This window comes from Bacillus rossius, assembly GCF_032445375.1.
Source record: "Bacillus rossius redtenbacheri isolate Brsri chromosome 9 unlocalized genomic scaffold, Brsri_v3 Brsri_v3_scf9_2, whole genome shotgun sequence".
In the NCBI taxonomy this organism is placed as follows: Eukaryota; Metazoa; Arthropoda; class Insecta; order Phasmatodea; family Bacillidae; genus Bacillus; species Bacillus rossius.
In genome coordinates, this window is record NW_026962013.1 from 37,311,355 (window position 1) to 37,327,035 (window position 15,681).

Consider the following 15,681-nt stretch of genomic DNA (forward strand, 5'->3'; position numbering starts at 1 on the left):
ACGGCGGAAGGGGGCGCAGCTGATCTAGGTGGCGGCGATGGGTGACTCCGCTGGCCCCTTGCACACTGTACATGAGTGGACCCAACTTGCCAACGACCACCCCCTTCTCCCAACTCTGTTTCCCACGTGCATAAACAGTAAATCCAACACTGTCATTCACCTCAAAAGCTCTGTTCCTGAGGGTGGAACGTGAGACCACCGAACCCATTTGGCGAGTTGCAACAGTGTTAGCTACAGACGGGGCTAGCAACGACAAACGGTTACGAACAACCCTACCGAACATTAAACTGCTAGGTGACTCCCCCGTGACTGTATGGGGGGTTATTCTGTTGTGGCCGTCAGGGCCACATTTAACCTTGTAATTTAATTTTGCTTTATTGAGGTTACTGGCTTTTTGTTTTATATAGTTTTATTTTACGTATTTTTACGTTTTCATTTTTTATTTGATGTTATTTCATCTCTTTAAATAATGGTTGTGACTGTTAATATTTTATTTTAAGCTAAACGCTTTATTTTGTAACTATGGATTGGTAGTTACGTGATATTGATTGTGTTTCGCATGAGTTCCACTTGGTGCGCTCCCGGCGGTTTGGCGATGACGTCACCGACGCGGCCGGCCGGGAGTGGGAGGTATCAGCTGGAAGCGAGGTCTATTGGCGGGACTAATGTGGAGAACGCAGCATGTGACGGCGTGGGCTGAAGAGCCGGGCGTCAGCGGGCGGCTATGGGCAGGGTCAGCATGGAGACACCACGCAGGGCGACAGGGCAAGGGATTGCCCGGTGATGGACACTTTGAACAAGGTAAAAAGAGGCGGCCGCATTGAATTTTTCCTTCGTGGTGATAAACTAACTGTTGCGAAGATCGTAATTTGAACTTTTCTAGTTTGGACGGAACTTTTGCACCCTTTTTCTGAGAAGAGGCCCTTATTTTTAATGTCACACATTGGTGACGTGATGACGTGTTTTTGTTAACGGTCGCCCGTTTGCCCGTTTTGTGGGACGCCAAAGTTTGTTTTTAAAATAATTCGGTGTTTTGGAAAATTGTAGCGACATTTTGAGACATTGGCATAAGTAGCATATTTTCAATTGGACTTTACTAATTCTAATGATTTTTTGCAGTATTATAGAGTATATGCGAGAGAGTTTTGCCGCACGCACGGACTGATATTATGTCGGCGAGGCATTAGACTCTCTAGTTTATTGAGGAAGGTCAGCGAGCCGGCGGACGTCTAGAATGTTAACATAATGGCAAGCTTGTAGTGACAAATTATTTCAAGGAAGAGAACAATTAATAAGAGCTGAGAAATACGTTTAATTCATGTTTTGTATTAGAACATTTTATGTAGAATTTTATATAGAATTTTATATAGATTTATATATTCTTTTTTTATAATTGGTATTAAGGTAGGCCATCTTGCATTAACCTTTTTTTGTGGCCACACCTCACAACCTTCACTGTGATCATTTAATTATTAGGATGGCCGTGGTTAATATTTTTATATATATATATATATATATATATATATATATATATATATATATATATATATATATATATATATATATATATATGTTGACATCGTTATTTATATTTTTATAATATTTAATCTGTAATGATTATTTTGAGAATGGGTTAAGAGACTGCCATTATTATCGCCTGTTTTGTAACCAAACGTGTATTGTTATATATAATAAATGCTAATTTTTGAAAATTATCTTTTTTTAATAGTAATTGCCCAAAGTCTTGCCTTTATTTGGAATTATGTTTGCTCTGCTTTGTCTGCTTTAAAGTTTTTGGCCTGACCCCTGGGCATTGGTATGGGGAATTTTTTATTGTGTTGCCTTTCATACCTTTTCATAATTTTTGGAATTTCCCTTCACGCCAAGAGTGAGTCGGGGACGCAACCCCTCTTCCAAGTTAGCAGGAAGAAGGGTTACACTGTAGCTCAACAAGAAGCGGGGTAAGGCTGTGTTGAGCGGAACATTAGAGTGAACCAATGTCTTGAGTTTGTTTTTAAAGGTTCTGACCATGTTTTCCGCCAGACCGTTTGAGGAAGGGTGATACGGAGGTGAAAACGTGTGCCTTATGGCATTGTGTTTACAAAAACGACTGAACTCTTCCGATGAGAACTGGACACCATTATCTGAAACTAGCTGTTCTGGCAACCCGTATACAGCGAACCACCAACGCAACTGTGTTATGACTGCATCCGACGTAATACTGGGAAGCACACTGATTTCTGGCCATTTTGAATGGCTATCCACAAGAACTAGGAAATGCTTTCCCATGAATGAACCGGCGATATCCACATGAATTCTTTGCCAAGGTCGGTCGGGCCACGCCCACGGCAGCAGGATTGACTTGTCTGGCAAGGACTTGTTCTGGAAACATGGGGTACAAGAAGAAACTACCCTCTCCAAATCCTTGTCTATCCGATGCCACCATACATACGAACGTGCCAAGGCTTTCATTTTGCATATGCCAAAGTGGCTGGTGTGCAACTCCTGCAACACTCGACCCTGCAAGACTTGGGGAATGACAACCCGGTGCCTCCACAAAACGCAGCCCGCTTCTAGTGCAAGTTTGTTTCTTTTGTCATAGAACGGTTTGAGCGTGTCGGACAGTTGCGTGGCCCAACCATCTCTAAGGCACCTAATGACTTTACCTAACACTCCATCCCTTTCAGATTCTCACCTGATTTCCTGAGGCGTCACTGGCAAAAACTCTGACACTCCAACATCCAAATATGAAAATTGGGTTGAAGAAGGCTCAACATTTGGAAGTGGCAACCTAGAAAGGCCATCAGCATTCGAATTGGCGTTACCTTTGGCATACTGAACTGTGTAGTCGAAACCCTGAAGAAGCACTGCCGAACGCTGCAGCCTATTGGCAGCGAGCTGCGGAATACTACAATGGCTACCTAGAATGTGTGTTAATGGTTGATGATCGGTAATCAGGGTAAAGCTTCGGCCATACAAGTACTGGAAGAACTTTTTAACTCCAAATATAATTGCTAAGGCTTCTCTATCTAGCTGAGAATACCCTCTCTCTGCAGACGACAAGGTTCGAGAAGCAAATGCAACTGGCTTCTCTTCTCCGCTGGGTAGGATGTGGCTTAGGACTGCTCCCACACCATATGGGGACGCATCGCATGCCAAACGAACTGGCAAATCCGGGTTGTAGTGTATGACAACATGTGAGGAGACAATCAGCTGTTTTAAATCTTTGAAGGCAGAATCACAGCTTTGTGCCCAAACCCACTTTTTAACCCTTTTTCAAAAGCTCATGTAAAGGTGCCAAAACCGTGGCTAGGTTAGGCAGAAAACGGGCATAGTAATTAACCAGACCTAGCCACGCCCTCAACTGGCTGACACTACAAGGTGGCGGCGCATCCACTACCGCTTTGACTTTTTCATCACTCGTATGCAACCCCTCCTTATCTACCCTATGCCCCAGAAAAGAGACTGATGAACAAAAAAATGCACATTTTGTTCTATTTACCTTGAAACCAGAGTCCTGCAGACGTTGTAACAGTCCATGAAGATTTTGCCAGTGAATTTCCTTGGTAGCGCCTGTTACCAAAATATCATCTTGAAAACACACAACACGTTCTAACCCCTGTAGGACTTGCTCCATTGTGCGTTGAAAAATAGCAGGGCAAGACACTATTCCAAAAGGGAGTCTGCTAAACCGAAACAATCCCCTATGCGTGTTGATAGTGCACAGCTCCTGCGACTTCTCATCGACTTGCAACTGCTGGAATGCCTGGGAAAGATCAATTTGAGAAAACTCTACCCCCCCTTGCAGCTTGGAAAACAACTCATCAACTCGTGGTAAAGGATAATGTTCCACAATGAGGGTTGACTGTGATCTTAAAATCAGCACAAATACGGACCGTACCATCACGTTTTGCAACCGGAACGATTGGGGTGGCCCACTCACTAAATGACACCGGATGAAGTACACCTAACCCCAGAAGCCTGTCTAGCTCTTTATCAACCTTGCTCTTAAGCGCAAAAGCCAGGGGCCTAGCAGGTAAAAAGACTGGTGCTGTCCCTTCACGTACATGCAATGACACCTTACTTCCAATGAACGTACCCAAACCGTCATCGAACAAAGTAGGGTACTGTTTGGTAATGACACTCAGCACTGACCTGTCCTCATCTGAAGTGGCCCTGATATGGTCGAGACTCGGTTTTGGCAGCTCTAAAGCATCGTACCAATCCCTGCCAAGAAGTGGAGGGCCTCCATTTGGAACTACAAACAAATCTAGCTCCTTGGGCTTGCTCGACTTCACTTGCACCAGTACCTTAATTGTCCCGCACAGGTGTATTACACCGTTCGTGTAAGAATTGAGACTAACCCGTGTCGGAGACAAGGGGTATTTTGAAAACTGCATCCTATACAGCCTTTCTGAAATAGCGGATATAGACGCGCCACTGTCGATTTCCATATCCAGCACCACGTCCCCCACCGACACCTCCATAACCCAAGGTCGTGACCTGGCTGCCAACCCACACAACTGGAACACAGACGCAAAATCCTCGTCCAACGTGTGTACACTTTGGCGATCAGGGTCTTCACGCACAACATAATTATGACGGGTCTGATCCTTCGTATCAGTCGACCTGAAGTTCGGGCACATTCGTTTAAGATATCCTAAACGTTTACAATTATTACACTTGTACTTACGGAACTTGCAGTCACGCACATAATGATTAACATTTCCACAGCACAAACACCCGTGCCCGCCCTGGTTTTTGACGCCATCTTCCCGCGAACGTGTTTTCACCACGTGTACATTTACTGGTCCCTCGGCCTGTCCAACCGAACCGTGTGAAATTTCTACTTTCGGCATATTTACATGAAGGGCTGCATTTCCCATGGCCGCTTCATGCTGAACTGCTATGCCTACTGCCTTTTCAAAGGTGAGGTCATCGGTTTCCAGGTAAAGCCGCTGGGTAATGTTTCTGTCCCTTAGCCCTACCACAAACTGGTCACGCAAAGCGGCGTCTAAGAAGGTACCAAAATTCCAAGAGCGCGTTGATTTCCGTAAATTCACCACAAAATCTGAAACTGTTTCCTGTTCTTGTTGGACACACTTGTGGAAGTTGTGACGCTCGGCAATCACAGACGGCCGTGGAGAAAAATGGCTCGTCAACAAAGTGACAAGCTCGCTGTAGGTGCGCTCCGATGGCTTCTTAGGCTCACACAGATTGCGTAGCACTTCATACGTTTGTTTCCCTACAGACGAAATAAGGATTGCACGTCGTTTAACTTGATCCTCTGGCTTGTCTCCCACGCCGTTTGCGATGAAAAGCTGTTCCAGCCTTTCAACATACGAGTCCCACGTGCCCTCGCCGGGCGTAAAACTTTCAACTTTAAACCCCGACATTCTTTCTGAACATTACACGAGCTGTAATGCACGCAAAGAAACCAATCCCATCCTCGTCGCCACTGTAGTAACTTGGGATTACAATTTACAACCTAAACACCAGTCTTTGTTTAGCCATGTCACACAAGCCTCCATGCCGGAACTGTCTGTTCGAACGTGCGTTGCCAACCTGGCAGCGCACAATATACCACAGCAATCTAAACCAATCCTGAGGTCTGGATTGTAACAACATTAGTAGAGTCGGAAGTGCTCTGCGTGGCCCGGGATTAGTCAGTAGCATTCAGCATACTAGGTAGTAGTCTCAAGAAAATTTAGTTTTGGCCTCTGTTTGTTGAAAAATTTATCCCTGTGTTCCTGCTACACAATATTTCCAGCCAAACATCATCTTGCAGATGTATTTGCTATACAACTGTGTTCAGAGATCACGGAAGATACCGCCTGATGATCTGGCAGTTTCAGTAATTTGGCACCTGCAAAGTCCCGAACGTGGCAGATTATCAGAAGTCTGCTGTACTTATTTAACTTAGTTACATTAGACAATGTCGGGCAGTTTGTTTTTTCCTCATGGTGGCCCTAACTTCTCATCCAGGTTGTGGCAATGATGGGAATACAGCTTTCAAGTATTTATTTTTTAAACAAATTATTTCCATGTGATCCGACACACGAATGTATGCACTTAACAATCCGACTCAATGAATTCAGTTTATTTTCAGTTTGAAACACACAAAGGTATGCTCTAATTCTTACACTCCCCTAAAATTTTAGCTGCCCAGTAATAAAAAAAACAATGTTCCTTTTTACTTTCCTTCCAACAACCCTTAGACACGTAAACACGACATTTGTTTTCTTCCATGTAGTCATTTCTAATTATTTTATTCAGTGTCATATTATTGTTAAAACCAAAGGTTTTTTTGCACGTACGTACAGAAATAAACACACGCAGAAATGCAAAACAACCCACTTACAGATAGAAATCTAGGAATGCAGGACTTTTGTATATCATATACCTTCTGTATGATAATAACTAATAAGGAAAGAGTGGGTTTTTCCCCGTCAATCTGTTGCATCGTCCCCTTGAACACAAAGAGTGAAACCTACACCCTTCCACAAAAAAAATTTAACAAGAAACAGCTTTCATTGATCATGAACATCAAAATATATTTCATATAGGTACTTTCAACTGGAATGAACTTGAACGCCTTTGATTCTTCAGTGGGTATATGAAAGTAAATAAACAGAGTAATGAGAATTGGAATGTTTTAACCTTCTGAAAGATTAACATTTTTTTGTATGTGCATAATGTTCAATGATGCTTAAAAGAATTTATCCAGCATTAAAGGCAATGAAAGAAGCCTGCTTTTCGAAGATATGAATAATACACTTAAAGCTAATTTTGTTACATATACAGAAATCATTATACATAATAGTAGAAGAAAATATTAATGCAAGAAAGTGTGAAATTAGAAATGATTACAGTGTCCAACATTTGATTATACAGGAAAAAGAGATACACAAGTGATATGAATTAAGAGCAAAGATGGTCAATTTTCAAAACTGGAACATAATAAAAGAAACCAGTGTGAATAACAGTTCTAAGTCATTGTTAAGAAGAAAACTATATTTGCAGCACTTAACAATAAGACAAGCATAGTTTGCTATTACCACAAACACACAATTGGCAAAGGACGACAGTACAGCACAGTAAATCCCCAAAAGTTAGTTGTCGGAAACAAGATAGTACAGTTATGTAAAAAAAAAAAAAGCTCATAAAAAAACAAAACCAACCGGAAAGCCCGGATACCCACGAGCGCCTGGCGTCCCCTGCAACAGAAGAATTAATTTACACTCACCACAATAAAACTACTTCGAGCTGCAAATGCAATTAGTTGTTTTAAGAAAACCGCGTGTAATATACATCTACAAAGCTTGCACAAGCCTCGTGTGTTTCCTTGCAATCATGCAGTTTCAATGAATGTACATTTTAATTAGCGTTAATGTTAATCACATGAACATGCATGTACGAAGTATGTATGTTTTAAGTGTAATGTGGCTACTGAAATTTAAGAGTTATGAATTTAACGTAATCCTTGTTAACTAAAAATATTTGTGTTTGTATGTTTTAGTATGAAGTATGTATGTATGTATGTATGTATGTATGTTTTAAGTGTAATGTGGCTATTGAAATTTTTGGTTATGAATTTAACGTAATACTTGTTAACTGAAAATATTTGTAGTTTATTATAGTTATCAGGAAATCCTTGGTATATAAAATAAACTCTTAGAAATTAATATTTGCTATGCCACATTGTGGTATGTTACTTGTGTTTTCGTAACTTTTCTGTTCCAGTGTCTACGCTGCAGGAATTTATAAAATATGAAAATAATGAGTGTTCAATGAGCACGAGCCCAATATAAACTATCCCAAATAGCTATCGAGTTATGGATCTGAGATAAGAAATGCATCTGTAGTGTGCTGTCAATACTGTATTGCAACAGAGAAAAGAACGAATCCACAACTCAGATGTCTCTATTAAATCTGCCTATTATACTCAAAACTAAAAACTCGTCCAATTAGAATACTTCTACATCGCTACAGCGCAAGGTCACAAGGCATACTGAGCATGTTAGTACAGAAAAACTCAATAAACAAGTGTTAGCATGGAACTCTACAATGCTTTGTACGATCTCCTTACCATTACACCCCTGTCACCCTTCTCACCTTTCTGGGCCTGGAACGAAACAGCAGGATAACAGCTTTGTGTCAGAGGATGAACAGATACACTTTGAACATAACAATACAAACACATTTCACCTTATGTTTTTATCTTGAGAATTTAATGACGAAGATGATGTTTTACATTTATATAAATTCAAGTGGACATTAAGCAATGGAAAATGTGTATTTGAATCCATATAACACCAATTTTGTGTCAATTTTTGACACTTTTTTTTTTAATTAATAGAAACTATCATAATTTCAAAAACTGGTATTACGTATCACTGTAGCATACACAATGATAGCGCAAACACTACTCACAGGATAAATTAAAATATTGTTCAATGGAAGAATTCTACGAAGTGTTCACAAATGCCTAAATTGCTTGGTTATCAAAAAAATGGACTTGATATACAAAAACTACCACTAAATATATAAAGGTATTGATTACGATAATGGTGATTACGATAATGGTAACTACGATAGTGCCCAGCCTAGAATTCATTATACCCTTACTTTCTTCAATGGTCCTTAAATGTACTTAAATTATATTACCTACCTAACCTTTCCAGTAAAGGGGAAAATGGTGGCCAAGTTGTTAATGTAATTTAAATTAAAGAAAGCTCGTTTTGAAATAGGGGTAAATGCATAAGTGTAACCTTTAAATAAAAGCAGAATCCTTCAGGAACATTGGGTTGTTAAACAAGTTTAATGCAATTAGAAAGGCAATTGTGGAAAATAAACAGTTGTGTGGAGTCAAAAATAACCTTAGTGAACAATTACCCAATTTTGTGACACTCAACACAACTGACAGTTTCTACCGCCTATCAATTGCAAAAACCATTATAACTTTTTATGTATTTTGTCTTAAGAAAGTTTGCAACCCAGTGCGGTAAAATTGTGCATAATTTTTTTTTTGTTACAAAGGAGTGTGAGCCCTGCAGGAGGTCTGAACTATGCCGTGGATTTAATTATGGATGTGCCAACTCTCCCCATTACAAATTTTCAACTTTACATAAGTATTTATTTTTGTTACATCTTAGTATTAATAGTAGAAAATAATCACATAATCTGATACAGTTGCATTTTTAAGCATGTGTGTGTAGGAACCAGTAACAATATGTTCTGTACATAATACCAAATTAACATACTTTAAAATATGTAGTGTTATGTGAGCCTATACTCTAGGTGAGTATTTATTAAATTATAAATTGAACAAAAATTTTATTTTTTGAGATTGGTAGCTACCATTTTGGGATCTATAGAACATTCTGACGTACTAGTTTTTGTATGGTATATTCTTATCCATGGTTAATGGTTTCAGTGATACATTACTAGAATGTTGTGTGGTTTTACATTGGCAGTGCACACCATCACTCCTTTGCATACAATTATGAATTATCTAATGTTTAGCACGTAAAAAAAAAACACCAACTAAAGCCTAGGACTCAGAAGTAAACTAAATTACAAAGAAAATATTTTAAGTACAGTCCACTTTTAAATTAAGCAGTTTAAACGATTCACGCACATACAAGGGATTTATTAAATCTTCTTATAATTTTTTTACAGTAAAGCAGTCCTGGCCTATGTTAGATGAAAATTGTTACAAGAACATGTTTATTCTTTATTTTTCCAATTTCCTAGTCACTAGAATCCTAAGAACGGGCTTCTGACCTAGTTAACTGAATTAAGTTAATTTAACATTTGGCTTTCAGCCACCCCCTCCCCTTAATCAACACTCAATCCTGTATTGATCTATGTACCTAAGTAGCTATATGTTCTATTTCACAAAAGGTTTGTTACACAAAAATTTTGGTGAAATAGAATGGGATAAATATTTACCTCTTCCTCTCTTTGAAAACATGTCAGTCAAGGTATTCATTGCACTATGCGACATTTAAAAATTATTGGAACAATGTTTCGAGACTGTAAGGTAATTTTAGGAGTATTTTTTATGCTGATGTCAAATATATATCACGTAAGGTTTTAATACAATTCAATTTTGGGTTTTTTTAAGGGGCAGTAAGACAACCCTGGCCTGAACAAGCATTTTTGGGTGCTAAATTGTGCATAACTACTTTAATACTTTGTTTATAATGACGATTGTGGCACATGATTTAGATAATAATAAAAATAAATTATTGAAACTGAAACCATTAAAAAATGTTATGTTGCAAGAGAGAAAATTGCTGAAAACTTAAAATTAAGTTGGTTTTCACACAGGGCCGGTGCAAGGTAAATTGGCGCCCTAGGCGAAAAACCTTAAAGCCCCCCTCCCCCCATCACCAAGCCGAACACCCCAAAAAAAAATTTCCTTGCCTCAAAATACATCACGTAAACCTAAGATTTTGTGAACAATCAAATGTAAGCAGGCTTGTGTGGTTTTTTTTTTTTTTAATTATTACAAATCATAAAAATAATTACTTATATCAATATAATCATTCCAAGTGTTACAAAATTTCATTTTCATCTAGTTTCAGTAATTGTTAAACATAATATATCAGCTGTTATGTGTCGTGCTGCGCTGCCCCCAGCTAATTGGTGCCCTAGGCGGTTGCCTAGTTTTCCTATATGGACGCGCCGGCCCTGTTTTCACAACAATATTCTCTAGTGAAAAGTAATATTTTTGAATGGTTTCACTTTTAATAATTCATTTACATTATTATCTAAATTATGTGCTGCAATCTTAATTATAAACAAAGTATTAAAGAAGTTTATGCGCTATTTTAATTTAGCATCCCAAAATGCTTTTTCAGACCAGGGGTAAACAAAACCCCTTAAGTATCTATATGACATTTTTGGACAGTGAACAATTTATTTGAGTTTAATTTAAGTCTTGTATTTTATATCCCACTATGAAATTGCAATACACTTGCATTACAGTGGACAATAGTATAATATATTATACTCACACTTAAAAATTCTATGACTGTTACGAAAACACAACTGTAACTGAAAATTTAATTCATCATCTTTGCTGATTTCACTTCAAGATCAGTCTAATGTGGATTTAAATTTCTCTATCTTGATTGTCTTCCTTCAGCAGTGCCATCTCTTTTAAGCATGAAGCAGTAGTCCACCATCATCTTTACATGCCACCTTCCTTGGTATCTCTTTTCCATGTCCTATTTGTCCTGATGAAAACATACTCCTTGTTCTTCACTGACATCGCCAAGATTCGTCGGGAAAAAAATCAATATGTGAATGTAAGAAGTAAAGTTTCACACTCATGTTACATCCTAATTTCATGAAATCCTCCAACAATTCTTTTATACTCTGTAGATTTTTTGTTACCAAAACGTTAGCCACACCATCTTTAAAAAAAATAACACGCCTTTTATTCTACAGGATTCATTTTATTTTCAAACATACTGTCTTTCATTAACTTTCTGATCTGCTGTCCCATAAAGACCCCTTCTTTCAGTTTCGCATAAGATATTTTTGGAAATTTTGTTACCAAATACTGTAAGCAGTCACCTTCTTTTGGAAGTACTTTATTGAACTGCTTCATTAATCCAAGTTTAATGTGAAGAGGAGGTAATAGTACCTTGCTTTGTTGAACAAGTGGTACATTTATTATGTTCTGTGAACCAGGTTGTAGAGTTTTTCTTTTGGGCCAGTCTGTCTACTTTCAGTGTTTGTCTTTGGCTTTGCTGTCCCATTCACAAATAAAACACGGCAATTTTGTGTAATTGGAGGGATAGCATAACAACTTTTAAATGACCGCAAATTTTCCAAGAATGTTTTTCATACTTCACACATTTTAGCAAAACTTTGTGATTTTTATATGTTTCTTTGAGATGCACTGAATGTGCAACGGGTAATGAACCAACGGAATTTCCATTACCTATGTGAAATTACACCTTTGAGACTACTTTTGAATGAGTTTATAAATAACCTCCACTCACTTGGATTGTAAGTGAAGTTAAAGAATTACAATAAACCCTCAATACAACAACAATAAACCAGATAGTTTTCTTCTTTAAAGAATTTTATTAATTCCTTCTTTCGAGTCCTATGCCAAAAGGACGAAACTGCAGGTAGTCAGAGATTTTTTTGCTTTCAATCTTGATCCAAGCAATTGAGCATCATCCTTTGTCAGATAGAAGTCACTGTTAAATCGTTAAATTCAATTTGAGTGAATAATTTTGGCGCAGAATTTTCTTCAGACTTGTAATTAACTTATTAGCATTATCATTCATTTTCTGAACTGCTCTCCTGTAGCAAATTTTCGAGAACGGGAGGTGGAACCAGTGACGTAGCTAAGGTGACTGGCGCCACTGGCCAGAATTGAAAATGGCGCCCCCTCTTGGATTAAAGGGGGGGGGGGGGGGGTTCAGTAACGCGAAACCGTCGCGGCGGCGCCCCCTCCTGCTCCGGCGCCCCTGGCGGGGGCCATCCCTGCCACCCGCTTGCTACGCCACTGGGTGGAACTGGGATAGGAGATTCACAATTTATAACTGGTCGTATGGCCGAAGGAATGTTCGGATATTGTATGTCCTTAGTTTTTGCGTTATGACCTGGAACATTAACCATACAGAAATAACAGTCGTTAGAATGATTTTGTGGCGCCCTCCAAACCATTGGAATTGCAAAGGGCATTGATTTTATTGCACCATTTTTCCACAGTCTGTCCCTCGACACATGTCCAACATACCTTGTGCGGTGCCCAGTTTTTTGTCTTGATCACCAAGCTTTATGCCGAAGTAAGCATAATAGACATTTCTCACAAAACTACTGATGTATTGTGTTTGCTTAGCAGTTACATAACTACCACAAATATAAAAGTACACGTTTGGGTTATTTAAACACTTAGGGGAACTCATTTCTCAAATATAACCTCACACTACAGCATATAAACAACAAATTACTGTTTCCCTTCTAAAGCCAGGTGGGCGTAACTAGTGTTGCCAACTATTCATTCTTACCAAAATATACTATCTCCTTTGCAATGAAAAGTTCCTTTGTAAAATTTACGTTTAATAAATAAAGAGTTTCTTCAATTTGCAAAAAAAAAAAAAAAAAAAAAAAAAACCCTGTACGTGATAGGAAAAAGGATTACATATTATCTGGGATCAGCGCAAAAAAATATACTTTAGGAACACCTAAGATCAGAGAATCATAGAAAATCATGTCGCACACTGTTATTTTATGACTGTTTAACTGCAATTTGCTTAGATGTAGCATTTTACTAGGATGAGAACAAAAAATAATACTTTGTTTGGCAAGTAAATGAGCTTAGAGCCAAACTCCTAATATTTGGAAGCAAGCCTGCACATGGCTTACGGCTCTTGTAGTGCAATAACACATAGAAACAAAACCACTAAAAATAAAAATTAAATACTAAATAATTGTTCCAAATGCAGAAGTTTAGAAAAAAATAAAAATACCGGAAACCCATTCTTCCCAGGCGGGCCGATGGGACCCTGAAAGAAAACAGAAAAGAAAACAAACTCAGTGCCAACAAAAGAAAACACATACTACACAATTTAGCTAGTGAATGACTATTTGTAATAACTACAGCAATTGCAAAGTGTAAACTACTACACGATTGTTGTCTTTTGGAAATACAGTTTGCTTGATTCACGTAACTCACATACTCAAATGTGCACATTCCAGAAAGAAAGAAATAAAAGTGCAAAAACAACACAATTCACCTAAACTACTTTATGTACTTTTCTTCACCTTGAAGCATTAAAATGTTTACCATCATATGTGTTGATTACACAGTATCCACAAAAGAGTTTCTTACAGTTTGCTGCTGTCCTTTGCTTCAAGTCACCAATTTTGCGACTAGCTACCTACTTGCTAGACCTAGGACTGCATTGATATGTCGGTCATGAATATTTTAGAGATAAAAGAACACAGAAACAAAACTACAAATACATAGTGCTAGTAAAAGTCACAAAAATATATACATATTGGTGTACTCTCAGTTTACTTTCAAGCATGTTAAAAACAATTCTTTCTCTTTATAGTGAGAAAAAATGGCTCTGCCATGAGTAACTACAAGATGTCACAATTCTATAATACAAAAAGGAGCTTTACAATAAAAATAAATTTACTATAGTAGTGCCATATTATTCATACTAAAAAAAAAAATATTTAGGGCAAATCTGCAAAGGAAAAATCTCAAACTACATCTATTCTATGAGCATATAGGTTGAAATTTTCTGGACTATAGAGTTTCCAATATTTTGTATAATTAATTATTTTCAAGCACAAAGTTATAATCTTACAAGTGGTAAACAGGTAATGCTACAAAAGGGAATACATGTTATGTGAAGACTTTTAAATCAAACAATACAAAACCTATCAGCCAACCTGGTTCGTGATACATTGGAACACATACAGTTTATAACTATGGTTAGTTTGTAAACTTATTCACTATACCATTTTTTTTTTAGCAATAGGATCACACACAATTATAAATATAAATTCTAACTATTTTTATTTGTTAGGTATGGCAAAAAAAAAAAGAGAGAAGTACAACCAGCCATGTGAAACTAGAAAATTGTTCCAAATGATCTTTGCAGCACTTCTTTTCACTAATAACATTATAGTACAATTCTGCATTGAAGTTGGATGTTCTGTGACAGCAAATATAGGAGCAAACGACTCATGTTGGGCCATCACCACAATGCCTTGCCTTTTCATGTCATCAGAAGCAAACAAGAGAATCAAGTTGGCTGACACTTTTTACCCACCAATATGAGTGCACATGCTGTTTGAAATAACAGCAGTGAAAGAGGACCAGGCATGAACACCAGCATGCAAACATGACAGAGCTAACAGATGAAAATAAAAATTGTTCTGGTAAGTATATATTAATTGAACTAATCAAATATTTTACATGTATTTGAAGTGAAAAATATGCAGACATAATATGTGTATAAAGGGCAAAGATTTTATATTTATCGCACGTGACGCATTGCACGGTGAAAGTAAATTATGCTTTTAAAACAAATTATTAAGAATGTTTAAAATTTTATGTGAAAAACAATGTTTATGAAAAGAGATTTTTTTTTTTAAATTTTACAGTTTAAAGTTGCAGGGTTGGTGATTACTTGGGACGTGTGAATTTTATGTTGTTTCATTGACTACCGTCGTTTTCTTGCATTTTTGCGTGTTGCGCTCTTGCGTTTTTTTGCAAAGTTTATAAAATCAGCCTTCATGTGTAAACAATTGATATATCAGGAAACACCGCATAACCAGGTTTATAAACTATGTAAGAAATGCAAGAACACAGAAAGGCAAGATGCGAAAAGTTTTTAACAGCGAGGTTTTCAAATATTCATTTATAAACTATGCAAGATGCAAAAATGCAACACAAGTATTGAACGATTTTCAAATTCTTGGCTTGCGTTTGCACCGTCCATATTATGAATTAAATGTACGTTCTTTGAATGTGAAGAATGTGCATAGAAGACCACAATATTTTTTATTATATAAATTACATCGTGTTTTCAGTAGCTAGCCTTAGGCACTGTGAAATAAAATATATTAAATTAAAATTAATTGGTAGTTTCATGTGTTTTAATGATAAACGTGATAGTGAAAAGAAGCCCG

At 37.6% G+C, this 15,681-nt stretch overlaps 1 protein-coding gene across 1 annotated transcript in view; it reads right to left on the reverse strand.

Moving 5' to 3' along the window:
* The window catches only part of LOC134542905 (collagen alpha chain CG42342-like), a 149,258-nt gene that overhangs the window by 96,368 nt on the left and 37,209 nt on the right, over window positions 1-15,681 (reverse strand). Inside the window, exons 3-5 of the mRNA XM_063387491.1 lie at window positions 13,503-13,538; window positions 8,090-8,125; window positions 7,182-7,217 (exon numbers count right to left, since the gene is read on the reverse strand). Of these exons, the coding sequence (XP_063243561.1) occupies window positions 7,182-7,217; window positions 8,090-8,125; window positions 13,503-13,538 (108 nt within the window). The remainder of the gene's footprint in view (window positions 1-7,181; window positions 7,218-8,089; window positions 8,126-13,502; window positions 13,539-15,681) is intronic.